The sequence below is a fragment of the Oncorhynchus kisutch genome, linkage group LG24 (genome assembly GCF_002021735.2).
Source record: "Oncorhynchus kisutch isolate 150728-3 linkage group LG24, Okis_V2, whole genome shotgun sequence".
Classification (NCBI taxonomy): domain Eukaryota; kingdom Metazoa; phylum Chordata; class Actinopteri; order Salmoniformes; family Salmonidae; genus Oncorhynchus; species Oncorhynchus kisutch.
This window is the reverse complement of record NC_034197.2, coordinates 34,643,380-34,669,874: the sequence shown is the minus strand read 5'-3', so window position 1 is coordinate 34,669,874 and position 26,495 is coordinate 34,643,380. Positions and strand designations below refer to the sequence as shown.

General features: G+C 39.5%; 2 protein-coding genes across 5 annotated transcripts; both read right to left on the bottom strand.

Moving 5' to 3' along the window:
* Positions 1–991: 991 nt before the first annotated feature.
* Positions 992–22,590, bottom strand: elk1 (ETS transcription factor ELK1). Of its 3 annotated transcripts, none has more exons than XM_020459042.2 (9): positions 21,639–22,590; positions 13,746–13,954; positions 13,010–13,423; positions 12,725–12,868; positions 12,234–12,503; positions 12,019–12,154; positions 11,499–11,734; positions 11,127–11,228; positions 992–6,214 (listed from the first exon to the last, which is right to left on the bottom strand). In XM_020459042.2, exons 1-9 carry the CDS (start codon positions 21,661–21,663, stop codon positions 6,116–6,118), a joined length of 1,635 nt encoding a protein of 544 aa, XP_020314631.1. In that variant the 5' UTR covers positions 21,664–22,590; the 3' UTR covers positions 992–6,115. The 3 variants fall into 3 exon arrangements, with proteins under 3 accessions (XP_020314631.1, XP_020314632.1, XP_020314633.1); XM_020459043.2 differs by having other exon boundaries at positions 12,234–12,500; XM_020459044.2 differs by having other exon boundaries at positions 13,049–13,423.
* Positions 22,591–23,812: 1,222 nt separating this feature from the next.
* On the bottom strand, positions 23,813–25,878 carry uxt (ubiquitously-expressed, prefoldin-like chaperone). Of its 2 annotated transcripts, XM_020459265.2 has the most exons (7): positions 25,764–25,878; positions 25,475–25,629; positions 25,283–25,364; positions 24,891–24,958; positions 24,694–24,801; positions 24,412–24,475; positions 23,813–24,238 (listed from the first exon to the last, which is right to left on the bottom strand). In XM_020459265.2, the coding sequence occupies exons 2-7, from the start codon at positions 25,558–25,560 to the stop codon at positions 24,176–24,178; spliced, it is 471 nt and encodes a 156-aa protein (XP_020314854.1). In that variant the 5' UTR covers positions 25,561–25,629; positions 25,764–25,878; the 3' UTR covers positions 23,813–24,175. The 2 variants fall into 2 exon arrangements, with proteins under 2 accessions (XP_020314854.1, XP_020314853.1); XM_020459264.2 differs by having other exon boundaries at positions 25,475–25,837.
* Between the last annotated feature and the right edge of the window lie 617 nt (positions 25,879–26,495).

Below are 26,495 nucleotides of genomic sequence, written 5' to 3'. Positions count from 1 at the left end.
GTAGAGTAATTAAGAGTTAATGAGTGTTGATGACAAGCCAAAGTGTCATTACCAAGAGGTCAGAGGGCGTGTAGCAATAAACATTGAACAGCAGCAGAGCCCAGACAAGGCCATCAGTTTGGTGAAATGAAACATTTGGCAGCTCTGTGATCCATGACAAGGATCAGCTATCTCACCATCTGCATCAGTCGTCTCCCAACCTGCCTGCAGACGGCCAGGGAGTCTGCCTCATTTTCTTCGCCTAATCAACTCCTCTGTAATAAAGACTCTCCACCGCCCACCTCTATATAGAGCACATAGTCGTCCATCATTCCCTCTCAACTTCCAGCCAAGTGTTATCAAAGAAAATTTTCTGGGAGTGTTCTGGGGTTTGGTTAATCAGTACATTGTGTGAAAGTCCTGCTGTGCCTCTGCTTGCTTTCCTCTTTAATTAATACCTAACCTGGTACCCTGGAGGACCCGCTCTCCCCAGAGGGATGATGACACCAGCGACGGAAGCTCCTTCAGGGAGTGCTTTTGGAATATTTTGAGGGATATAGTACTGTGTATTAAATCCCTCACAGGTTGCATCACAACCAAAAACAGGAAGGATGATTGTGGTTGGATTTCTAAATTAAGAGGCTGCATTTTGATATTCAGAGATGTTTATTCATTTGTTGTAAAGTTTTGGTGTCAAGAATATCTCCCAACTGGGGCATTATTGGTTTCTGTCATTTCAGAAAGAAGAAACGTACATGGTGCTGGAAATGATCATATGCTGTTTGGCTGAGTGTAGTTCCAGTGTTGGCATACTAGTTTGACTGTCACTCCACACACCTTTCAGCATTGTGCATCATTTAAGATAAACCTTTTGAGGTGTACTTCAAACTGCAACGCACTTCAGAGAAACAAACAGCATCAACGTGACTTCAGAGAAACAAACAGCATCAACGCACTTCAGAGAAACAAACAGCATCAACGTGACTTCAAAGAAAGGAAGAACAAAACCCTGTACAGAACAAAATAGGATTTTATTAACTCCTAATATTAGTTCTAGATCTGTTTTTAGAAAACAAGAATAATATCTATAACATTTACACAAACAAATTGAAGTGTGTAGATAAAAAATAGTTTGTCTCTCTCTCTTCCAGTAAATATAATATATTTGGATATTTCCAAAAAAATAAAAGCAAACCCTCCCCTCTGTAAATAAACCCCCAGAGACAATCACTCCCATGGGGAAGGGAAAAGGCTACACGCATCTGAAACCAAACGCGACAGAAACAAACAAGAGCCAATACCTCAAAGACATGGGTACTTATTTCAGCAAGAGATACGACAATTTTCACAAACATATATACAGTATTTTAGGTTTCCCAAAACATTCTTGAATAAAAAAACTGTACACAATGACAAAGCTATCACACAATAGTACATGTCAAGGTTGTAGATCCCATAATGTTTCAGAAACGTTCAAAAAGAGACAACAAAATGCAGCTCAAATCTCTGGTCAGAGTTGAGAGCCACAGAACGTTTGAGAACACAACTGCATTTTTCATACAACCTAAAAACACAAATGTACTGTATGTAGCATTTAAGTTACAATGAGATGATAGACAATGTGGGTCTGTCTGTGTGGCATTCAGACTATAGCGCTCATGAGCAGAGTAAAATATCCCTCCTTTGAAAAAAAGACAATCAATACATCTTTTGCTGGTGAAAGAAGTGGTGAACTTAAATACTGAAGTTTATCGAACTTCTAAGCAACTCAAGATGCTCATAATTTTCCCCACTTCTGGTAGGTGAAAATATGTTCCAATAAATGGCTTTTCTTCACAATATCCATCTCACCCGTTTCAAAAAATCCCTCACTTGCATAAATGGATACCTAACACCCAAATGTTCCTCATCTCCATTTGTCTGAAAACTTAACTTTAAGGCTTTGGCTAATTCATTTGCATGGTAGTCAAAAAAAGAATGATCAAATTCATACATGCTGTATATTATTAACAGTCTGAAGAGGGTTCAGAATGGCCTGGTGCGTTTATATCCATTTTACATTTGATGGATATCATAGTTTATTAGTTCAGCTAAACTTGCTTCGCATTAATAACTGATTTCTGAACAGTTTTCAGGAGAGTTGAGACAGCAAAATGCTAAAATGTGTAGACTATGGAACTGGGACAAAGAGGGCCAGTATGTTAAAGACAAGCACATGATGAACAACCTCCTCCTCCTCACTGGGCAAAAACGGGTTGAATCAACATTGTTTCCACGTCATTGTGAGGACGTCGAAACAACGTGAAAAAGTGATTTGATTTGCAAAAGGTCAAAGGGCATTTTTTTTTTTTTAACCAACTTTTAACCAACATCCAATGACATGGTGATTTTTTGTTGTTGTTGAATTCACATTAGTTGACAACTCAACCAAATGTAAATCGAAACTAGACTTTGAACTGACGTCTGTGCCCAGTGGGTCATGTGCCATCTGAAAATTGGGATGAAGAAAGGATCAAGTGAGTATTTTCATGTTATCCATATCTGAAAAGAGCTTAAACATGGATGTCTTTAGAACATATTTACAGCACATTACAAGGCTTATGTCCATATATGCAGTAGAATAAACTCTAGAACACAACAGTCAGATCCTCTTATCATAGAAGACGTAGCAGAGCGCGCTGTATCTACGTGATAAAACTGCAATAACACATTTACAAAAGCAATACATTTCTGTATAGACAATTATTCATAGGCAGACAAACATACTGTATTCTTAGGTATATCATTTAGGCTTGTATTTCCAAGAATAGTTTTCATTTGTGACCAAAACTGACAACTTGAAAAAAAATCTAAAGTCTTTTGCTCCAACACTGAGCAAACAGTAGCAGTCTCTCTCTTCTGTAAAATGCTGCCATTTATCCCTCACTAACCTATGACATCACTATCCCATCACTGTTGCTCCGTCTGATTTAAACTGTCAGCCCACGGGTCTGGGGAAATCCCCCAGCTGTCAAACTGAGAAATAGGCCAGGTATTTGAGCAATCCATCAACATTCATGTCATAAAAGTGACTGGTCAATAGTAAACACATTTCATTCAATTGCCTACACAACACAAACATGCTAGGCTAGAGCAGGATGTATCACCAGTACTGTAGCAATACACAGGCAGAAGTATCAACAAGGTACTGGAGTTACACCACGGACACATAATATTACACACAAACTATCAAAACTATAGTTTTTGAATTAGAAGGGGTAAGTACATTTTAAGTCCCAGGTAATACAATCGAATAATATTAGCACACGACTGTTAAAAGACAGCAATATCATGAACAGAACACAGCCTGAGATGTATAAAGCTACAGACTGGGACGTAGGATGTTAAAATATACAGAGGCATTTATAATCTTCTTGTTTCCATGATGTTTACAATTTTGTTGTTAAATACACTCTGCACAAAAAGACAGTCTAGCCAACAAGGCATTGCTAAGCGCATTGTCATAGAATAGATTGCATGTATATTTAGAACTGTTGTTTCTAACCGTTCAGTTGCAATAGTGTTTATCAGCGTTAGAAATTACTTTTAGACCCATGTCATGATGAATAATAACAAGGCATATTCTTGTGGTAAGTGTACCACCATGACATCGGCGTTAGTGACTGATCACGTGTATGAATGACTGATCACGTGTATGAATGCCAAACAGTGAAGGGTAACTGATTTGACGAGAGTGGCACACACCGTTCCAATACTAGCTAATTGTTTTGCCAATTGTGACTAGGAATGAAGTAGAAAAAAAGTCAGTCCCTCAAAGAGGGTTTTGACATTGTGATGTTAAGTTCAAGGTAAAGTGCTATGCATGAAATCACTGGCCAACAGTCTTTACTTGACTAGAAGTAGGGTAAGAGAGTGAAGCAGGTACTTAGAATAGCCAAACATCCACTAGGATTATTTTTAAGTGCTTTTGAGTGGGCAGATGTGACATTTCTAAAGGTTGCTTAGTAATCGAATGAAGCCTATTTCCTCGGATCTGCTGGGCACCTGTAACTAAAACCAGAGGTTAGACAGGCTCACAGAGAAACAACAGTCACAGAGCAGTGATTGAAGAGACACACATTACATTCTGGGGAGAGGGTTCAACCAAAACACTAACTGGTTAACAGTTGGGTTCAATTCCTTATTCTTGAGGCACTCCTATTTTTTTTTTTTTTTTTTTTTTTAGATACACATTACAATTATGATTTAAAATATCCCAATCGAACATTACAAATGAAATACCAAATGCAACTAGGTGTGTTTTGATTGAATCACCTCATTAAATACAATTTCAGATATTGTCTGTAGACACTAAAAAATACATAAAAGAAAAAGCCTCATTTGTCCTGAATAAGCCCCCTACAAAACATGATGAAATGAATTCAGATATTATTAATGAATTCAGATATACATTAAAGACTCCAGTACAGTAACAGACCAAAAGAGCCCTGCCAATAACAAGTTACTGTAGTCCACTGACTCTAGAAGGCTAACACTACTTCATTAGATGGTACAGTAAGTATATTTGGAAAGGCTATTTGGTGTGAAGCTGGACTGTTGTTAAGGATACTAATGCATCTCCTTTAACTAGGAGCAAGCTGAGATAACAATGTCATGAGTCAGAACTTTATCAAATGCACTCTTTAAGAGTAACATATGTACTCTTTTAATGTACAAAAATAATTGTTGGACACCAATTGCTAATCAACCAACAAAGCTTTTTAAGCTTTTTGCTATAAGCATTGTCTGAATAAATTAAAAATAATTGTGTCAACATTTCCAATTGTTTGCTAATGTAAAAATGGCCAGTGGACAAATATCTCTATAAATCAACCAAGTTATTTTCAGTAAAAACTCAATTAAATCAAAGCTGATCAAAAGCTTAACCATTTTATTTTCAATGATAACCTGATCTATTGTAAGTTATACTTGGTCTTTAACCATGTCGCATAATGATTATATACAATTATGCTAGCAAACCTAGTCTTTTCTAAATCCATTTTGAAAGTAAACTGGGTATTCTGTGTGTGATTTTGGTAGCATTATAAGGTGTTATAGCCCTTGCATGAATGAAGGCTACCACTGCATCTCTAAAATGACATAGGATTTAATCAATGCAGCTGGTCTTTGGTGAAGTTTCACATGATACTCCAGAACCAATGTTCCATCTTGGCATCAAAATAATTAACTAGTAATTAAACCTAAAAGAAAACCTGGAATGGACAGTGAACATGACCGACTATCAAATTCACATAACAATAGAACGTGATCACACCTGATTCTCCATCAAAATAAACAGTACATTTGAATGTATTCATCATCCACTAGTTCTCTGGTTTTCATGTTAAAAATTTAAAAAGATAGACTTTTCCAGAATAAAAGTTCCAATCCAGCCATGAGATTATCAATGGTAAGCGCCATTTCTTCACCATGATTATAAAATGTTCACATGACTTGGCTTCTTTAAAAAAAAAAAAAAAAAACAGCATCAAGCATCAACATGCCTTCCAAGTTCATCTCAAAGTAAAACATTCGGTATGGTACCACTACAGGTACCCATCTCTTCTTTATGGAACTGGTCATTTCAAAAGTACTAGAGAATAAGAAACCAATGACATGTAAAGCAATGGGCAAGCACTACCATAATGCTTTCATGGACAAAGTTTAATCTATAAAGTCAAGTGCCCTGTCATGGGGGCAAATTATAAAACAGGAAAATATATTTAAATATATATATAATATCAATTTAAATTTGAGGCAAAAATATGAATCGACAAAGAAAGAGAGACGCACAAAAAATTCCTTATCTGGCAACAAAAAAAGAAAAAAAGTAGCCCCTCTAAGTTTCAAAGTTGCCAACACCACCTCTTGGCCTTGATCCAGAACCTCTGGGCTAGCCCGTCATGAGGTTCTTTGAATGCAGATTCCAACTGCTAAAAAAATCATTCATTCAACAGCACTCCGGACACCAGATCTCCACTCATGAGTGCACTCTGGCTTGGAGTACTTGATTTGGTCATGGAGTGTACCTTCTGTCCCATAGGCTGAACTGGGGAATCAATGTCCACAGGACTGTGGAAGGACTCCAGGACTCTCCTCATGGTTTCTGTGGGCCTGGCGACAGCACTACAGGAGTAGACAGGCCGTCCACACTCAAGGCAGGGATATGGATATGATTGCTTCCATTGGAGGGGAACTAAAACAATAAAGTACAGCTGATTAGTAACATCTAGAGTAGTTACATCCTGTTGCCCATTTGTTATGTGTTAAAAGGCTCAACTATGTAATAAATGAGAAGTTGTGGTCCAGCACTGGGACGGTGTAAGATGTTGTAGTATGATTGTTAACCAGTAGAGGGAGGTTAAAGTATTTTCTATTAACGCAGTAATCATAATGTACCTAAACCTACATACAGTACCAGTCAAAAATTTGGACACACCTACTCATTCAAGGGTTTTTCTTTGTTTTTACTATTTTCTACATTGTAGAATAATAGTGAAGACCTTAAAACTATGAAATAACACATGGAATCATGTAGTAACCAAAATAAGTGTTAAATCAAAATATATTTCATCTTTGAGATTCTTCAAGGTAGCCACCCTTTGCCTTGATGACAACTTTGCACACTCTTGGCATTCTCTCAACCCTCTTAATGAGGTAGTCACAGTCATGGAGGAGGAGGGGTAATGGTGCTTTGCCGGTGACACAGTCTGTGATTCATTTAGAATTCAAGGCACACTTAACCCGCATGGCTACCACAGCATTACGACATCCCATCTGGTTTGCACTTAGTGGGACTATCATTTGTTTTTCAACAGGACAATGACCCAACACACCTCCAGGCCGTGTAAGCGCTATTTGACCAAGAAGGAGAGTGATGCATGAGATCACCCGGCCTCCACAATCACCCGACCTCAACCCAATTGAGATGGTTTGGGATGAGTTGGACCACAGAGTGAAGGAAAACCAGCCAACAAGTGCTCAGCATATGTGGGAACTCCTTCAAGACTGTTGGAAAAGCATTCCAGGTGAAGGTGGTTGAGAGAATGCCAAGAGTGTTGATGACATCAAGGCAAAGGGTGGCTACTTTGAAGAATCTCAAATTTCAAATATAATTTGATTTTGATTTGTTTAACACTTTATTTGGCTACTACGTGATTCCATGTGTGTTATTTTATAGTTTTGATGTCGTCACTATTATGCTACAATGTAGAAAATAGTAAAAGTAAAGAAAAACTCTTGAATGAGTAGGTGTGTCCAAACTTTAGACCGGTGCTGTACATATGCAAGTAGTTGTGCTGAGCAATTAGTGATTTGTGGTCAGTTTTCGATTTTGACAATTTTCTTTAGACATTAAAGGTGCACTATGCAGAAATTGCTCCACCATTTCCTGGTTGCTAAAATGTTAATAGTTTGCTTAATTTCAGTTTGTGACAAAACAAGCTCTTGTAGATAATCATTGTACCTCAGTGTACATAACTCTAAACCGCTGTGAAATATCTTTTCCATAACCCAAAATATTGTATTTCCAGCTGGTGTACAAAACCGAAGGTAAAAGGCGCAAAAACAAAACTTAAGAACGGGAAGCATTGAAATAATGCACACAGATCTACCGCTTCTTAGACTTGCTTTCAATGAGAATGACTGATCTATAACTCACATTTCTATGGGAATTTGGTCAGCTCGCCCCAAAAGTTTCATATTGCAGCTTTAAATGCACTATGAATTATATTGAATGCTGTAACACCACAGAATAAAACAATTAATACAAGTCCCATGATGATAGTGACTGCCCATTACCTGCTATTCACTTATTAACCATAATTTATTCACATTACTTTAATAAAATATTTGTTTTATTTTACTACTTTTTTTATTTAATTCCGAGTCATCATCTCATATCTATAGAGCTGCAGCCTATTCTGTCTGACAAAAATCACAATTTGAATAGTTCTTCAAAGTAAATAAGGTATACTTTTATGACTGCTGAATACCAACTATCAACAGTTTAGATCAGGGGTCTCCAACAGATATACAGTGCCTTGCGAAAGTATTCGGCCCCCTTGAACTTTGCGGCCTTTTGCCACATTTCAAGCTTCAAACATAAACATATAAAACTGTATTTTTTTGTGAAGAATCAACAACAAGTGGGACACAATCATGAAGTGGAACGACATTTATTGGATATTTCAAACTTTTTTAACAAATCAAAAACTGAAACATTGGGCGTGCAAAATTATTCAGCCCCTTTATTTTCAGTGCAGCAAACTCTCTCCAGAAGTTCAGTGAGGATCTCTGAATGATCCAATGTTGACCTAAATGACTAATGATGATAAATACAATCCACCTGTGTGTAATCAAGTCTCCGTATAAATGCACCTGCACTGTGATAGTCTCAGAGGTCCGTTAAAAGCGCAGAGAGCATCATGAAGAACAAGGAACACACCAGGCAGGTCCGAGATACTGTTGTGAAGAAGTTTAAAGCCGGATTTGGATACAAAAAGATTTCCCAAGCTTTAAACATCCCAAGGAGCACTGTGCAAGCGATAATATTGAAATGGAAGGAGTATCAGACCGCTGCAAATCTACCAAGACCTGGCCGTCCCTCTAAACTTTCAGCTCATACAAGGAGAAGACTGATCAGAGATGCAGCCAAGAGGCCCATGATCACTCTGGATGAACTGCAGAGATCTACAGCTGAGGTGGGAGACTCTGTCCATAGGACAACAATCAGTCATATATTGCACAAATCTGGCCTTTATGGAAGAGTGGCAAGAAGAAAGCCATTTCTTAAAGATATCCATAAAAAGTGTCGTTTGAAGTTTGGCCACAAGCCACCTGGGAGACACACCAAACATGTGGAAGAAGGTGCTCTGGTCAGATGAAACCAAAATTGAACTTTTTGGCAACAATGCAAAACGTTATGTTTGGCGTAAAAGCAACACAGCACATCACCCTGAACACAACATCCCCACTGTCAAACATGGTGGTGGCAGCATCATGGTTTGGGCCTGCTTTTCTTCAGCAGGGACAGGGAAGATGGTTAAAATTGATGGTAAGATGGATGGAGCCAAATACAGGACCATTCTGGAAGAAAACCTGATGGAGTCTGCAAAAGACCTGAGACTGGGACGGAGATTTGTCTTCCAGCAAAACATAAAGCAAAATCTACAATGGAATGGTTCAAAAATAAACATATCCAGGTGCAGACCTGAATCCAATCGAGAATCTGTGGAAAGAACTGAAAACTGCTGTTCACAAATGCTCTCCATCCAACCTCACTGAGCTTGAGCTGTTTTGCAAGGAGGAATGGGAAAAAATTTCAGTCTCTCGATGTGCAAAACTGATAGAGACATACCCCAAGCGACTTACACCTGTAATCGCAGCAAAAGGTGGTGCTACAAAGTATTAACTTAAGGGGGCTGAATAATTTTGCAGGCCCAATTTTTCAGTTTTTGATTTGTTAAAAAAGTTTGAAATATCCAATAAATGTCGTTCCACTTCATGATTGTGTCCCACTTGTTGTTGATTCTTCACAAAAAAATACAGTTTTATATCTTTATGTTTGAAGCCTGAAATATGGCAAAAGGTCGCAAAGTTCAAGGGGGCCGAATACTTTCGCAAGGCACTGTAGGTGAGCTACTGGTAGCTCGGGATCTGAGTGGCTCGCCTATGAGTGGCTCGCCTATGAGTGGCTCACCTATGAGTGGCTCACCTATGAGTGGCTCACCTATGAGTGGCTCACCTATGAGTGGCTCGCCAATCAATTCTGAAAGTACATGCATTTCTTCCATCACAAACTGTCAAAAACATAAATCTCCTGGCTACTATCCAATCAAAGCCACGATGACATTATCTCACCCCTGGTTAGCCACTGCAAAAGTAACAACCTCTGCCAATACATTTCCAGCACGTTTGTCTATATCTGTCTATTTGGTGCATTGTTTGTTTACCACACTATATGTAGCCATTGATTGATGCTGATGATAATCGCCATGTGGGTAGACAAGGAATTTCCCAAAAACATTCTCAATTAAATGTTAACTGCAAATAATTTGGCCTAGCTGACAGAACTATATCATGATGATCTGTATCAATTGGGTGGCCATTGTTTTACAAACTGTGCCATGACATGTGCTGCAGTAGTAGGCCTAACAGCAGAAACATCGCTAGACTGACACATTCCTCTCTTGCTAGATGCGCAATTAAAGGGGAATTCCATATTATTATGTTCTTCTGATGTGATTTAAGCATTGACATGAACTTCAAACCTAATTTTAGTTTTTTCTCTATGAATAATTGTAATATTGAGAGTGAAAAACATATTTTTTTAAATACAAAATAAGTCCACGATTCTTTTTTTTTTTTACAGAGAAAACAGAATTCAAGAAAATACTGTAGAAAAGACCATTTTATTGGGGCCTGTCATGGCAAATCCTGTTTATTAACCATTATTTTACCAGGTATATTGACAGAAAACATGTGTTGCACACCAAGGACATTGGGGAATGTTGCAGGGTAGAGGAGAAGAATGTATCTATTTGAAAGTTATATCATAAAAAGATCAAAACATTTAAAAAGTAGCTTGTGCTAGAAAATGCTTTCTATCCCTCTCGAACACAAGCTCTCTTCTCTCAGTACTCTCCCTGTATGCTCCACACAGACCGGACAAGTATGCGGGCGCGCAATGGATTATGGTCATTGTAGTTAATTAGCATGTTTTCTGCGCTAAACTATGTAGAATATAGGCCTTTTGGAAACTAAAACTCCCTACTACATCGCACAGTTCAGGCTAGATCTGATTTATCTCTACAGAAACTGCACATCGAGCTCACAGAAGAAAACACAAAAAACAAAATAGAATTCAAAGAATTTAATTAACAGAAGTGTCAATTAGTTGTTTAAAAAAACTGAAAATGAACGACATATCGCTTAGCAATAGTAAATTGTGACCAACATTATATGGCATTAGGTAAATCTAAAAATATTTATAATCCAACCCATCTCTCTATACTTCTGTTAGTGATGTAGATGAGATCAGGATGGCCAGATGGCCTGCTCTAGTGCCCTCTGCCAGGCAGCAGCAGGGACAGGACAGAAGGACATACCTGAAAGGAGAGCTTGGCCGGGCTCCGGGGAGCAATGGGACTGAGTGTGCTCCAGAAGTGGATGGTGGAGGGGAGAGGGCTTGGTGTCAGTAATACCGGAGTCTAAGGGACAGAGCACAAAAATATAGAAAATGTATGATTATTATCCAGTTTAACACAGAAACTATTTTAATCAATGCATTCATATCATATCAAACTAAATACATTATTGTCTTGATAAATCATGTATAATAATAATTTGGTGAGGGTAGAAAGGCGTTTGGAAAGTTGAAAACACACTAATACACCAACATTTGTTAAATGAGGCCCCAGGAAGTGTGACAGTTTAATTTATTTTTATGTGGCACTGACCAGGCCAGAGATGTCACTTACCAGAGAATGGGAGGTGAACACTGTAGGAGTCAGAGTGTTGGTGGCACTTCCAGGGGCCAGAAGGCTGTTGACGGCAGCATTGACCTGATCCAGTGACAGACCAGGGGGTAGGAGGGTTGAGGAAGAGGGCAGTTCTAGGACTTTGGGCTTCTTGGCTTTCGGGGGTTGTACTTCCTGGGGCGACCAGGCTGGATGAGTAGCCGCTTGAAGAGCAACTGCTGGAGTCATGGAATTTTCTGAGGGGGAGGAAGGACCAAGAATGAGGGAACAGTAGGCATACCTGTCTTTACAGGAATAAAAACCCAGTAATAAGAACAGTGTCATGTTTAAGTGAGAAGCCAGTGTTAGGAAGATATATTGGCACAGGTGTAACTTCTGGAATAGACACCGGCTGGAATGCGGTTTTAACCAATCAGCACTGCAGATTAGACCCATCTGTTGTGTAATACCACACATCTAAAGTATACAGTATAGCTACAAATATGTGGACATCATATTGTGTGAGGTATGTATGACTTGCCTGGTAAATGGGCCTCATCTTTGCCTTGTTCCTCCCCTTCCCCAACAGGCTGGCCCACTGGTTCCACGCAGGGTGGGAGGACATCAATGGAGAGGGGGGTTTCAGGTTCCCTTGGTCCTGATGCAGATTCAGGAACCTAGAAGAGGAGAAAGGTCCAAATAAAACCATGGAACAATGGAACATGTCATTTGCTCGTGTGTTCTCTTCTCATTCACCTCTACAACATGTTTCTCCCCCAAGGTCATGATCTTCACCAGTTCCTCTTCAGACGTGAGGTTTTGCTCTTTGGAATGCACCAAATGTGAGGGCTTGATGACCACAAAGACAGGGTGGCCCTGAGGCTGGTTCACCACACACTCCCCCGGGGCCCCAGGTGCAGCAACCGGGGTCAGGGTCAGAGGAGTGAGGGAGCCAGGGTCCGACACACTGGTCAGATAGATCTGAGGAGGGTCGCATAGGTTCTGGGTCTTCTGTGGCTGAGACTTCTGGACGTTCAAAACAGCATTTAAAGAGAAACATTAGATTTGCACACCATAGCATCCAGAATCAGAATCCGTGAGCAACATTTGAGTCAACAGGGTACTATGGTTCAAACAGGGCATTTGGGTGCACTTTGTATAAAATAGTTTTAAGCACAAATGTTAACATATGGATCAACAGAATCTTTGACAAAAGGAGGACATTTTGTGACTTGTGAGTGTCTTACCGGGCTGCCTGTGGTTGACACTGACAAGGTCTGGGGGCTGAGGGCAGGCGTGACGCAGGGCGAGGGATGAGTCAGTGTGACCTGCAGGCTACTCTCTACGCTGCCACAGCCCTGCATGGAGGAGCTCTGGCCATCCAGACACACCTGACAGACAGGTAACACTTGTAGTAGTCTGAACCGTTCAATAGTCACTTCAATCACACATTTGACATTTTATCAACACCAATAACAAAAAGAAAAAAAAAGGAAAAAAAAGAAAAAAAATAGATATTTAGTAGTAATGACCATGGTTAAAATGGAGAGGTCCTCGTCATGGGCCCTCACCTCCCGCAGTGTCCGTTCAGCGCTGTGGGGTCTGGGGGAAGAGTCCTGATTCAGCAGCTCAGTCTTTATAGGCTGTGGAGAGGTCCTGCAGGGGGCTTGGAGGGACTGGATGGTGAAGGTGGAGTAGAGCCCTGACTTCATGTAGTCGTTGCGAGAGCTGCGCTGGACAGAGACTGGAGAGGACCGCTGCATCTGCAGGTTCTTGGAGGGGCAGTTAGAAGACCCCCCTCCTGGGGACTTGGTCTGGCCCGCTGCATCAAGATTCTCCTGTTGCTGAGAATCCTCACCGCCTCTGACACAGTCCACTGATGAAGGGTCAGGGTGGGCTACAAACTTGTAGACAAACTTCTGCCCACTCACCTTCTTGATGATATTCTATAAAGGATTACACTGAATTAACAGACAATTGCAATAAACCATACTGAAAAAACAAAAACAATTACCTCAACAAAATATCTAGCTGAAAGAAGTAGGCTTACACCTACTGGGCTGCTACCAGTATACTGCTATACATAAATTATCTGGAACAGCCTTTTCTGCTTTGAGTCATGAATTTACACCTGAACACAATGCTGAGCTCATTGTTTGTGGACAGAAAATTAACAAATATGATTAATGATATAGCTTCACTCAGTGCATCAAACATCTCATAAATACTTGAAAAAGTCTCATACCAAACAATAAGCAGCAAGGATACCTTATCATAGTAGTATCGCAGCGCCCTGCTTAGTTTATCGTAGTTCATGTTGGTCTTGTTCTTGCGGAGCCCCCAGAGGCGAGCCACCTCCTCTGCGTCCAGCAGCTTGAACTCCCCGTCCCCAGAGGTCCAGGAGATGAGGTGCCTATGGCTGTCGTCCTCGAGGAGATGCAGCAGGAACTGCCACAACGTGATGGACGGGTCCATGGCTGCAGGGGGGAAAAAAAATCAGAAACATGAGTGAGACTGCCTTGCAGCAACGATCCATAACAGACAACATCTGAATGAGCTCTCACAGCCTCATTTAGATACAGCAGCTAGTCTAGCTACTGAGTTAAGATTAGGGCCACCTCATTTGTGCCATGGCTAGCTACTGAATTTAGGTTGGGGCCACCTCATTTGTGCCATGGCTAGCTACTGAATTTAGGTTGGGGCCTACTCATTTGTGCCATGGCTAGCTACTGAATTTAGGTTGGGGCCTACTCATTTGTGCCATGGCTAGCTACTGAATTTAGGTTGGGGCCTACTCAATTGTGCCAGTGTTTGGGAAACATTGCAAGAAAAGGAAAATATTTTGTCACACTGATTTGTTATTTTTCAGATCTGTGACTAGGGTTGCACATTTTGGGGAATATTCAGGTGGAAACCTTCCATGGGATTGAATGGGAATATATGGGAATTAACAGAAATATATGCAAATGAATATTAACACCATTTAAAATTGAGATATTTTTTTGCATTGGACATATTTACCATATCACATGGAGACGGAAACATAAACCTTTTACCTTATAAGTTGACATAATTGCAATTTTTAAATCCTTCCAATAGAAATAAAAAAAACAATTTAGTTATGAATTCAACTTTAATTAAATGAGTTGATTCTTCACATTGGACGATTAACTGAACAGCAAAAAAAAGGGAATATTGAATGATCCCCAATGATCCATTGCATCTCCCAAAAAGGTTTCAACATACATCTGTAAAATGATAGTCTAGAAACTAAAGCTTTGATTGTCTTCCTCTCAAGCTTCCATGTCTTCTCCTTGGACCTCCTCAATGTCCACCTCTTGAACGTCAGACTCTGGGGCCTCATCTTCCCTGTCACTTTCCAACTTTGTTGAGGATGGCTCGTTGTCAGGCTCAAAAAGCCTCAAATATGCCCGGATGGCCACCAATTTTTCACCCCTTGTATTGGTCAGCCTGTTGCGTGCTTTGGTGTGTGTGTTCCCAAACAAGGACCAGTTGCGCTCTGAGGCGGCTGATGTTGGTGGGATTTGAAGGATGATGGAGGCAACAGGGGGAAGATCCACAAAGTCCCTTCCACAAGGTATGCTGATGAGATACAGTGGAGCAAAAAAGTATGTAGTCAGCCACCAATTGTGCAAGTTCTCCCACTTAAAAAGATGAGAGAGGCCTGTAATTTTCATCATAGGTACACTTCAACTATGACAGACAAAATGAGAAAAGAAAGCCAGAAAATCACATTGTAGGATTTTTTATGAATTTATTTGCAAATTATGGTGGAAAATAAGTATTTGGTCAATAACAAAGGTTTATCTCAATACTTTGTTATATACCCTTTTCTGGCAATGACAGAGGTCAAACGTTTTCTGTAAGTCTTCACAAGGTTTTCACACACTTTTGCTGGTATTTTGGCCCATTCCTCCATGCAGATCTCCTCTAGAGCAGTGATGTTTTGGGGCTGTTGCTGGGCCACACAGACTTTCAACTCCCTCGAAAGATTTTCTATGGGGTTGAGATCTGGAGACTGACTAGGCCACTCCAGGACCTTGGAATGCTTCTTACGAAGCCACTCCTTCGTTGCCCGGGCGGTGTGTTTGGGATCATTGTCATGCTGAAAGACCCAGCCACGTTTCATCTTCAATGCCTTTGCTGATGGAAGGAGGTTTTCACTCAAAATCTCACGATACATGGCCCCATTCATTCTTTCCTTTCACACGGATCAGTCGTCCTGGTCCCTTTGCAGAAAAACAGCCCCAAAGTATGATGTTTCCACCCCCATGTTTCACAGTAGGTATGGTGTTCTTTGGATGCAACTCAGCATTCTTTGTCCTCCAAACACGATGAGTTGAGTTTTTACCAAAATGTTTTATTTTGGTTTCATCTGACCATATGACATTCTCCCAATCTTCTTCTGGATCATCCAAATGCTCTCTAGCAAACTTCAGACAGGCCTGGACATGTACTGGCTTAAGCAGGGGGACACGTCTGGCACTGCAGGATTGAAGTCCCTGGCGGCGTAGTGTGTTACTGATGGTAGGCTTTGTTACTTTGGTCCCAGCTCTCTGCAGGTCATTCACTAGGTCCCCCCGTGTGGTTCTGGGATTTTTGCTCACCGTTCTTGTGATCATTTTGACCCCACGGGGTGAGATCTTGCGTGGAGCCCCAGATCGAGGGAGATTATCAGTGGTCTTGTATGTCTTCCATTTCCTAATAATTGCTCCCACAGTTGATTTCTTCAAACCAAGCTGCTTACCTATTGCAGATTCAGTCTTCCCAGCCTGGTGCAGGTCTACAATTTTGTTTCTGGTGTCCTTTGACAGCTCTTTGGTCTTGGCCATAGTGGAGTTTGGAGTGTGACTGTTTGAGGTTGTGGACAGGTGTCTTTTATACTGATAACAAGTTCAAACAGGAGCCATTAATACAGGTAACGAGTGGAGGACAGAGGAGCCTCTTAAAGAAGAAGTTTCAGGTCTGTGAGAGCCAGAAATCTTGCTTGTTTGTAGGTGACCAAATACTTATTTTCCACCATAATTTGCAAAAAATGCATAAAAAAATCCTACAATGTGATTTTCTGGATTTTTTTTCTCTCATTTTGTCTGTCATAGTGTACCTATGATGAAAATTTCAGGCCTCTCTCATCTTTTTAAGTGGGAGAACTTGCACAATTGGTGGCTGACTAAATACTTTTTTTGCCCCACTGTATGTTGGCATCTCCATCCCAAAGCCCTTGCTTGGAAGCATACTTCGCCAGACTGCCCTCATCCAGGCCACGGTGGCGAGAAACACTAGTGATGACACCATAGGCCTGGTTGATCGCTGCACCAGACAGGATGCTCTTGCCAGCATACTTGGGGTCCAACATGTACACTGCGGTGTGTTTGGGCTTCAGGCAGAAGTCATCACGCTTTGTGATGTATTTCAGAACTGCAGTTTCCTCTGCTTGGAGCAACAGTGAAGTGGGCAGGGCAGTATGGATTTCTTCTCTTACATCTGCAAGCAGAGTCTGAACATCAGACATGATGGCATTGTCTCTCTCAATCTGTGCAATGGCTGCTGCTACAGGTTTCAGGAGTTTCAGGCTGGCTTACCACTCTCTCCTGAAATACATCATCCAGGAGGATCCTGTTGATGGGGCTGTCCATATCGGCAGATTGTGATATGGACATTTCTTGGAGAAACTCCTTCCCCTCCAGAAGACTGTCAAACATGATGATAACACCACCCCGACGGGCGTTGCTAGGCAGTTTCAATGTGGTGTTCTTATTCTTCTCACTTTGATTGTTGAGGTAGATTACTGCTACAACTCAATGACCCTTCACATACCTAACCATTTCCTTGGCACTCTTGTAGAGTGTATCCATGGTTTTCAGTGCCATGATGTCCTTGAGGAGCAGATTCAATGCATGAGCAGCACAGCCAATGGGTGTGATGTGAGGGCAGGACTCCTCCACTTTAGACCAAGCAGCCTTCATGTTCGCAGCATTGTCTGTCACCATTGCAAATACCTTCTGTGGTCCAAGGTCATTGATGCCTGCCTTCAGCTCATCTGCAATGTAGAGACCGGTGTGTCTGTTGTCCCTTGTGTCTGTGCTCTTGTAGAATACTGGTTGAGGGGTGGAGATGATGTAGTTCATTATTCCGTGCCCCCGAACATTCGACCACCCATCAGAGATGATTGCAATAAAGTCTGCTTTCTCTATGATTTGCTTGACCTTCACTTGAACTCTGCATCCAGCAAAATAGTAGATAAAGCATGTCTGGTTGGAGGGGTGTATGCTGGGCAAAGAACATTCAGAAATCTCTTCCAATACACATTGGCTGTGAGCATCAGAGGTGAACCAGTTGCATACACAGCTCGGAGCAAGACATTCATCAGCATCTCTGACTACGTTCCTCCATTGAGTCAAAAAAACTTCTGATTCCAGGAGGACCATGAGCTGTTGCCATCGATGTGGTGTCGGATTCATCATTTTCACCTCGAATAGAAGTAGAGGGACTTTTGTCAGAGGTTGCTTGATGCGAGTGCTGAGGGAACTTTATGCACATGGCCAGATGATTCTGCACCTTTGTTGCATTCTTTACATATGATTTGACACAGTATTTGCCAATCCTTCTACATCAGCTGCAGTGAAATGTCTCCACATATCAGATAGTGCCCGTGGCATTTTCCTGTAAAAATTAGAAAAATAAATAGTAAAAAAAAGAAGCAAAATACAATTCCATGTACAGATAAATAGTTAAGCAGTTAGATTAAACAAATCATTTTGTAAGATAAATGTTTTAAAATGAAACGTGTGGAAACAGGTGAATTAACACTCCTCAGTTAGCAGGCTCAAGCAAGCTAAAAACTCAGATGGTAGCAAAAACTAACTAGCAGAAATGAGTTAGAAATGATTTAAACAAACTTTGCTGTAGGCTACTATTTACTTTAATGATGTATGTCATATAAAACATATTCACCCCACCCAGTATTGTAATCAAAACTTACCAGAAAGCATGTAGTCCTTGGCCCAGACAGTGTAGTAGTGTGGGCTCAATAGCATCTCATTCGTGTGCAAGATCTTGATAATCAGCTGTACATGTGATAGAAGAATGCACTGTGCATGCAGAGGGTTGCAATTCCATTGAATTGGGGATAGTTTAACCAAAATATGCCACAAGACCTAGAATTGCCTTATGTGTATCCCACATAATTTTGCTAACTAAAGCAAAATTCCCCAAATTCACAGGCAAAAATAATAATAATAATAATAATTCCAGAAATTCACCGGAAAGTTTCCAACCCTATCTGTGATCATGGTGTACAAAACAGATTATTTTAATTATTGGGTTTAATGTTGCCTACCCATTCCCCTTATTAGGGTTTAACAACATTCAGTATTTTAATCCCTTCTAACATAAAAGAGCATCTTTATTTGGCCTTGCTCATTTCATTACAGTGAAGAGAGTAGTGTAGTATTTCAATACAGTTGTTTCTGGGTAGTGTAGTATTTCCATACAGTGGGTAGTGTAGTATTTCCATACAGTGGGTAGTGTAGTATTTCAATCCCCACGGTAGTGTAGTAGTGTAGTATTTCTATACAGTGGGTAGTGTAGTATTTCCATACAGTGGGTAGTGTAGTATTTCCATACAGTGGGTAGTGTAGTATTTCCATACAGTGGGTAGTGTAGTATTTCAATAAAGTGGGTAGTGTAGTATTTCTATACAGTGGGTAGTGTAGTATTTCCATACAGTGGGTAGTGTAGTATTTCCATACAGTGGGTAGTGTAGTATTTCCATACAGTGGGTAGTGTAGTATTTCCATACAGTGGGTAGTGTAGTATTTCCATACAGTGGGTAGTGTAGTATTTCAATCCCCACGGTAGTGTAGTAGTGTAGTGTTTCAATACAGTGGGTAGTGTAGTAGTGTAGTATTTCAATACAGTGGGTAGTGTAGTATTTCAATAAAGTGGGTAGTGTAGTATTTCCATACAGTGGGTAGTGTAGTATTTCCATACAGTGGGTAGTGTAGTATTTCAATACAGTGGGTAGTGTAGTATTTCCATACAGTGGGTAGTGTAGTATTACCATACAGTGGGTAGTGTAGAGTTTCAATACACTGAGTAGTGTAGTATTTCAATACACTGGGTAGTGTAGTATTGTAGTATTTCAATACACTTAGTAGTGTAGTATTTCAATACACTGGGTAGTGTAGTATTTCAATACACTGAGTAGTGTAGTATTGTAGTATTTCAATACACTGAGTAGTGTAGTAGTTGACAGATAGTAGCCAGGTCTAATTCCAGAATAAAAGACAGTAAACGAAGAGCTACTAGCGAACAACAGGCCACAGAAAGAAAGGAAGTGCATTAGTAGTTAAGGAAGGACATGTTGGGCATGCAAATGAACCTTATTACCATTTTTCCCCCAATTACATAACTCCTATCAAACACCTTGGATACTATCACCATGGTAAAAAGCCTTTCATTAATGGTAACTAGGGGAGGGAAACAACAAAGTCTAACATGAACATATGTGAGTGTAGCCAAGTTAGGCAAGTACTAAAGTGTAAGGATGCATCATTACTGTCAACATGATTTTAGCTCATGTGAAGGAGGGAAGAACATAGGCCTAGCTTCAAAGTAACTGTTACCCAGCTTCCTTAAGGCACACTCTGAACATGTCACTAGGTTTTTAGGTGACTGCTGGGATAGAAGAATTGAGTATTGTGGACATTGTAATGTTCAGCTAAACAGTGTACAATGCATCATAAATTAAATGGCCGTATAAATATTAGCGGAATTGACAAAGAGTTGTTGTAAATCTGTTTTCACTGACAAACATTATTGCCTCAGAGGTAAACCTATCCATGGAGTGAGCCTCAGTTTCAATAGACAATTATTATTCACAGACAAAAAGGTCTGAGAGGATTTATACACCTAAATGAATGAACTGCATTGACCTCATCAAGACAAAGCAGCAGCATTGTACATAGAGATTATACTAAAATCTATCAATCTGAATCTCCATTCATTCAAAACTAACAGAAGAACAGTTACCAATGGCGATATTTTATAGGCTAACTATGATTTTGGGGGGCTTCATGCCACCCATATGACCATCCTTTAGGGGGACAATGCATCAATGGGTGTCTCCATTTTGAAAAGTGGTATTAGCCATCTATCAAGGCTTTAGCTTCGCTACAAGCATGAGACGAGTAATGCCATTGCAGTAAATGAATGTACTGAAAAACAATGGAATAAATCACAACACTTAGTACTGAGGTATAATTGTGTAGTCCAGTAAGATACTGGTTTGGATGGTAGATCTAATGGGAATAGGACCTTGAGGGTGAGAAGTCCTGGGAAGCTATGTGATGTTTCTTTTGTGGTTGTTAGCAGGTACAGACCTTCAATAAACTGGGGTGGAGGAGGCAGCGGCAATAATTCTGTGAAGTGCACCACAGAGAAACAGTATGGGTGACCTTTGGGCTGTGAGCTAAGGCAAGAGGGGGAGCATGTTTCATGTACTATACACATACATTTTCTTGATCAAGTTCACCCCTTCATTTTTGGAGATTACTTATGATTAGTTTAGTACCGCATAATGACCTATATACAAATTAGCCTACCGTTTCAACTCACAACAGTTAGGCCAAGGCTATATAGAAATCAAGTGCAACTTGTGTGCGAGAATACACCGTGAAATACACCTTGGAATAATGCACCAATTCTTGCTTACATTATGGTCTACTCTTCATAGTATTAACATTCTTGTTCTTGGAATGGGGAGCAAACTGTATCTCTTGTGAGTAAATCATCTTTATACTAACGTTACAGCCTAACGTTACAGTAGTTCATGAAGATTGAATAATTGCTTTCAAAATCACCAATTGCTGAACCTACAAATTATTGTGACTATAATAAAATGCTTTAAAACACCTGTTGCGACATCACATTTAGCCAGAGGCTAGTTCAATATCCACATGGCTAGTAGCAATCTAGTCACTGGCAACATCTTAGTCCGATTATGAATTGAAGGCCAAACCTTTCTATTTTTAGCTAGCACAAGATGAACATAAACAAATATACATGACAGTCGAGACCAGCACGGAAATGTTTTCCCCGACTACATTCAATTTACATAAATTCAGGGTAAACACTTACCACTTATTAAGGGGTTAGACTCCATCTCGTCTTGAAATTCCTTTTTATTTTATCCGTCAATCAAATTACGTCCATTATGTCAGCGCACTGAACGAAGGTGTCAAAAGTCGATTTGCGACACGGTAGAGATGGATGCGATTTACAGATACAACACCGATTTGTTATTATGCAACAGTGATCCGATGGTAACACTTGCATCTCTCCCTCCATGCTACAGAAGCTGGTTATTGACAGTGGTGAGCTAGCTATGTAGAAGCTAACGGGTAGGAATGTTTGTTTGAGGGAAAGTCATGTTGATTTAATTATAGCAAATATGAGAATTAAATTCACAAAACATTGATTCGCTCCTTTTAGCTAGATAATCAAAACTTTCAAAATTACGTATGCTATTTTTTTTAAACAAATGACAACAGATCATGTTGCTAGCAAGCTAACATAATCGCCAAGATTGCGTCGCTGCCCCTTATGAAACCCCCACCGTCTCTCATTTGTGCGTCAATTCGAACGACTCAACGCTCAATGTAGACTTGCTTCCGAGTTCAGTGGAGAGCGCCAAAAGTCCTCCATAATGTAAAAGGCGTTTGCGATTATAGTTCATGGTATAAAAACATTCAACAAGGTGTGTCTTTCTGACGCCCGAACGGCCTGACTTAATCCTTTGCTTTTCCCTCGTTGCTTCCTGTTTCCACAAATGCCTCGACTACTTTCGTGTTCCACCATCACTCATTGCTGCCTGTTGGCTTTTTTTTTCCTTGATCGGTTGCTGCCTGAAAGGCTTCAAACGTCACAAAATCGATGACGTTTCTTGCTCACCAAGGATTTAGACAAGGTGGTAAAGTGAGAATTTCAACTGTGTCCCCTTGCAGTTAAATTTTTACCCATTATATTTGGAGCAGCATTCATTTAGTGAATAATCTGAATCTGTAGTAATCTTGAACAACCCACAGGTATACTTTCCCCCGCCATATTGTTTTTTTCTTTTCTCTTACATAGCATAACAAAACATGACGAATGCAATTAGGCATGGGCAGGCATATAACAAAGTACAGGCCTATTTGTGGTAGTATTCAGTGCCTGACTTAGACTGAAATAGGTGCAGGAGCTCCACAATACTTTTGAGCTAATATTCTATAAGAGGAACAGGAGCACAAGCAGTAGAACATTTGAGGTGCTGGTACTCAGCTCCATTGAGCTGCCCAAGTCAAGCACTGGTAGTATAATTTTTTTGCTTTATATAAACATTATGTTCTTTACAACAAGACCATCATTTTAAGATTCAGAGGCCCAGTAATATTATTTATTTAATGTTTAACTATTACATTATATTAGCTTACATCTTTCTTTTTAAACTTAGGTCACATTTTCTTCAATTGTAAATCTTTCAAATGTATTTTTTTTAAAGTGGGCTAAATATCTTAGCAGCATGAATCTTTCTTGTTCCACATCAAACTAACACCGTATCGGGCACATAATCATGCATGTGTCCCTTTTAAGCAATATGTACCCAGAAAAAATATCTATCTATTTTGAGAGTCAGGTCTTAACATCCAGTTGCCATGGAAACTATTTCTGGTGTGATGGGGCATCAGTCAAACAGAGATCCTATGAAATTACTTTTTAATTAAAAAAAAAATATAAAATTAATGAGTATACCTAATTCTATGGTCACAAAAGCCTTACAGGTATATGATTGGAATGAAAATGTATTAATGTGAGTACATGGTAACTTGTCCAAAGGGCCTGAATTAAATGAGCTGTTTTGTAAAGCGATGGTGACATGGCTTCAAATGTCATAATTTAATAAGTGAAAGTTTAAAAATACATCATTACAAAAATAAATTAAGTGAAAAAGTGGATATGGTTCCTGTGGATTTGGTTTCTGTTGCCGTATAAGTCAAGAGACCAATGTCTCTGATACTTGAAGTATTATCCAGTTTCTCAGCATGAGAAACTAATATAGAATACTCTGAACGTTCCCTTCACAACAGCACTTCACCATGCTATTCGAAGATGAAAGTGCTGGTGGCTTTGAAGAGGTGACATTTATGTGAGATACCATACTAAGATCAGGCATGCATGTTCATCCGCGTTTGCAAGCTTAATTTTCTACAATCTTTAATTGTGTTATTGATGATGACTTCAAGCATTGAAAAGAGAGGTCAGGATACCAAAAATGTGAATATATTTGAGATATTATTAGAAATTGTTGTAGGAATATAGTTTGTCAACATAAGGTTTGCTTGATCTAGTAATACAATGCAGAAAAAAATGCATCAAACATGAGCAAGCCACTGAAACTGTTTAACAGATTTTAAAACTTCTTTCCCCATTTTATTTTATGCAGAATTACAGTTTTAAAGCAACTTCTAAACAGTACAACCTGTTCAGATGCCAAGTTTGTATCAAAGGTTTGTTTTACACACCATTTATATTACTTCAGATAAACCAAAGAGCAATGGAAATAATACAGTCTTATCACTATTATGAATGTGATAGAAAACTGATATCTAAAGGTCTGAACAGAAGCACTACTGCAGCTAAAGAGCATCTCTCATCCTTTTCTCCGGAACATCCGTAAGACTTTGAAGTTCTCTTAATCCCTGTTAGTTAGAAAAACATTTGCATCATTAAAAAATAAATCTGCCATTACATTTAGTTGTGAAATATTTCCCACATTGTGTAATATTGTACCATGCTCATAATACCATCATAATAGTTTGCATGTAGTAAATACTATTGTGCGAGCAGGAATACCATCTTTTCAATCACTCACCTCCAACACCATGCGAATGTTGGCTTTGATTTTAGCTGCGTCTTTGGTCAACACTTCGGTATGTCTGGAAAAGGAAATAGAATTTAAGGATTCACTCATTTCTCAGGTTTATCCAAGATTTGAGAGCTTGAAACATGGGCCTAAACACAATGCTGTATCACAGTAATGTAATAACAAAACACATGTGCCCCCTAGAGGCAATTATTTTGACAGATGTTTACAAAATACTGTACTAATGACCTCTGTGTGTGTGTTTTAATGGATATTGCTGGTGCTACTCACACTGTAAGCTGATTTGTCTTTTTCTCAATGAACTTCAGAGCTTCCGAGTGCGTTAACTCGACAAAAAAGCCATATCCAACAGCAACAAAGATTTTTGACGAGTCCTCCCTGAAACAAAACAACACAGTCAAGGCCTCAATCAAATCACAATAAAAATAAAGTAATATGGACAATTTTCAATAAGCCTAATCACTTACACATGTGCTTGGACATAGAAATTACAGCCAAGATCTATCTCTGTTTTGAGTCCCTTCGTCTCAGATTCCTACGAAGACAATTTGTTAGTACAAACAAATATACAAATGTGTGCACTCATTACTGTAAGTCGCCCTGGATAAGAGTGTCTGCTTAAATGACCAAAATGTAAATGTTCTCAATAACTGAGGAAAAGCACAACAAAACAACACATTTATATTGTACAACATTTATGTTATACAATATCTATATGCCACAACATAGCTACATTAATATACATGTATAGAACATTTAGAAATGTTGATGGCCCACTGTTTGATGGTCACATCTATTCATCATGGTGTTGGTCCATAGATATCCCAATGTAAGTGGGTGCCATGGTGGTAACTTATACCTTTAGGCTTTCAATGGTATTTTTCAGTTGTAGATATTGTGCAATTTTTTCATACACTCCATCTCTTTGCTCCAATACCCTCCTGTCAGAACATAAAAAAATCAATACAAATTGTGCACATGCGCGAAAATGTTGCGCACATCCGAGTTAGCGAATAAAATGACACTGGTCTAAGGAAAGTAGACTACTCACTCCAAATCTCGTTTCAACACATCGCTAATAAACGTTTCATACTGCAAGACCTTTTTGTTAATGCTGGGTTTTCCAGCATGAGCCATTATGAGTCGTGAAATCAATCAGTTGTTGATGGTCATTCGTGTTCGAAAACGAGGCAATGATTCTGAATCCTGAAAACAAAATGTTCCAAAGATATTACCCATATAATGAAGTTAATAAGGCGACTGCAGAGTTATTGTTAGCTAGCTGACTATCTATGTTTAATAACAACATAGTCCATAATTTTGTTGTAGCTTTGGCTTACCTAGCTCCACAGCACAAAAAAAACTGCAGCTATCTTATGTAACCACTGTCAAGTTAGCAGGCATGAATAACTAAATACTTCCGGGGTCACGGATTGTGGAATACTTCAGAATAAGAGTTGTGTCTTGTATGCTTTGTAAATGAATAATTAGGGTGAACATTTGAACAATTATCGATACATTTTATGCTAGTTATCATACAAATAATAATTTTAAGTTTTTCTATTAGATATTGTGATTTTTTGGGGAAAAAAAGCAAGCCTAAATGGTCAACAATGTGTATTGTGTGTCTACTAATATAATTTATTTCCCCGTACACACTTTTCTGTACGTTGTGTCACAGTAAAATGGGGTCAATTCTACTAAGGCGCACTTCTAGTTTCCAAATCCATAGAGTTTACATCAAGAAGAGCTTCACTGCTCATTCTGCGGACCTTAAAGAGCGGCCCATCAGCTTAAATCCAATATGGTTTTCATGTTTGACATACATATTGCACTGTACACCATTTTCTATATGTTTTGTCACAGTAAAAGGCGGCCCATTGTACTTAGGAGCACTTCTAGTTTCCTAATCCACAGATTTTACACTCAGAGGAGTGTCACTCATTCTACAGGCAAACAATATGTTTATTCAAAAAGACAAGAGATGCAATTTGGTCAAAAAAGCATACTTTATTCATAACAAATATCACAGTAAAGTTATTCAACTACTTTTCGTGAAATTGATCATCAAC

What these genes read in the sequence shown, in the direction of transcription:
- elk1 (XM_020459042.2), bottom strand. Translation starts at nt 21,663, where the DNA reads ATGGAGTCTAACCCCTTAATAAGTG. An exon ending in TGCGATACTACTATGATAAG is followed by an intron (nt 13,424 to 13,745) that starts GTATCCTTGCTG and finishes AATCCTTTATAG; the next exon opens with AATATCATCAAGAAGGTGAG. An exon ending in ACCTCTCCATTTTAACCATG is followed by an intron (nt 12,869 to 13,009) that starts GTCATTACTACT and finishes CCTGTCTGTCAG; the next exon opens with GTGTGTCTGGATGGCCAGAG.
- uxt (XM_020459265.2), bottom strand. Translation starts at nt 25,560, where the DNA reads ATGGCTCATGCTGGAAAACCCAGCATTAACAAAAAGGTCTTGCAGTAT. An exon ending in ATACCATTGAAAGCCTAAAG is followed by an intron (nt 24,959 to 25,282) that starts GTATAAGTTACC and finishes TTGTCTTCGTAG; the next exon opens with GAATCTGAGACGAAGGGACT. An exon ending in AAGACAAATCAGCTTACAGT is followed by an intron (nt 24,476 to 24,693) that starts GTGAGTAGCACC and finishes TTCCTTTTCCAG; the next exon opens with ACATACCGAAGTGTTGACCA.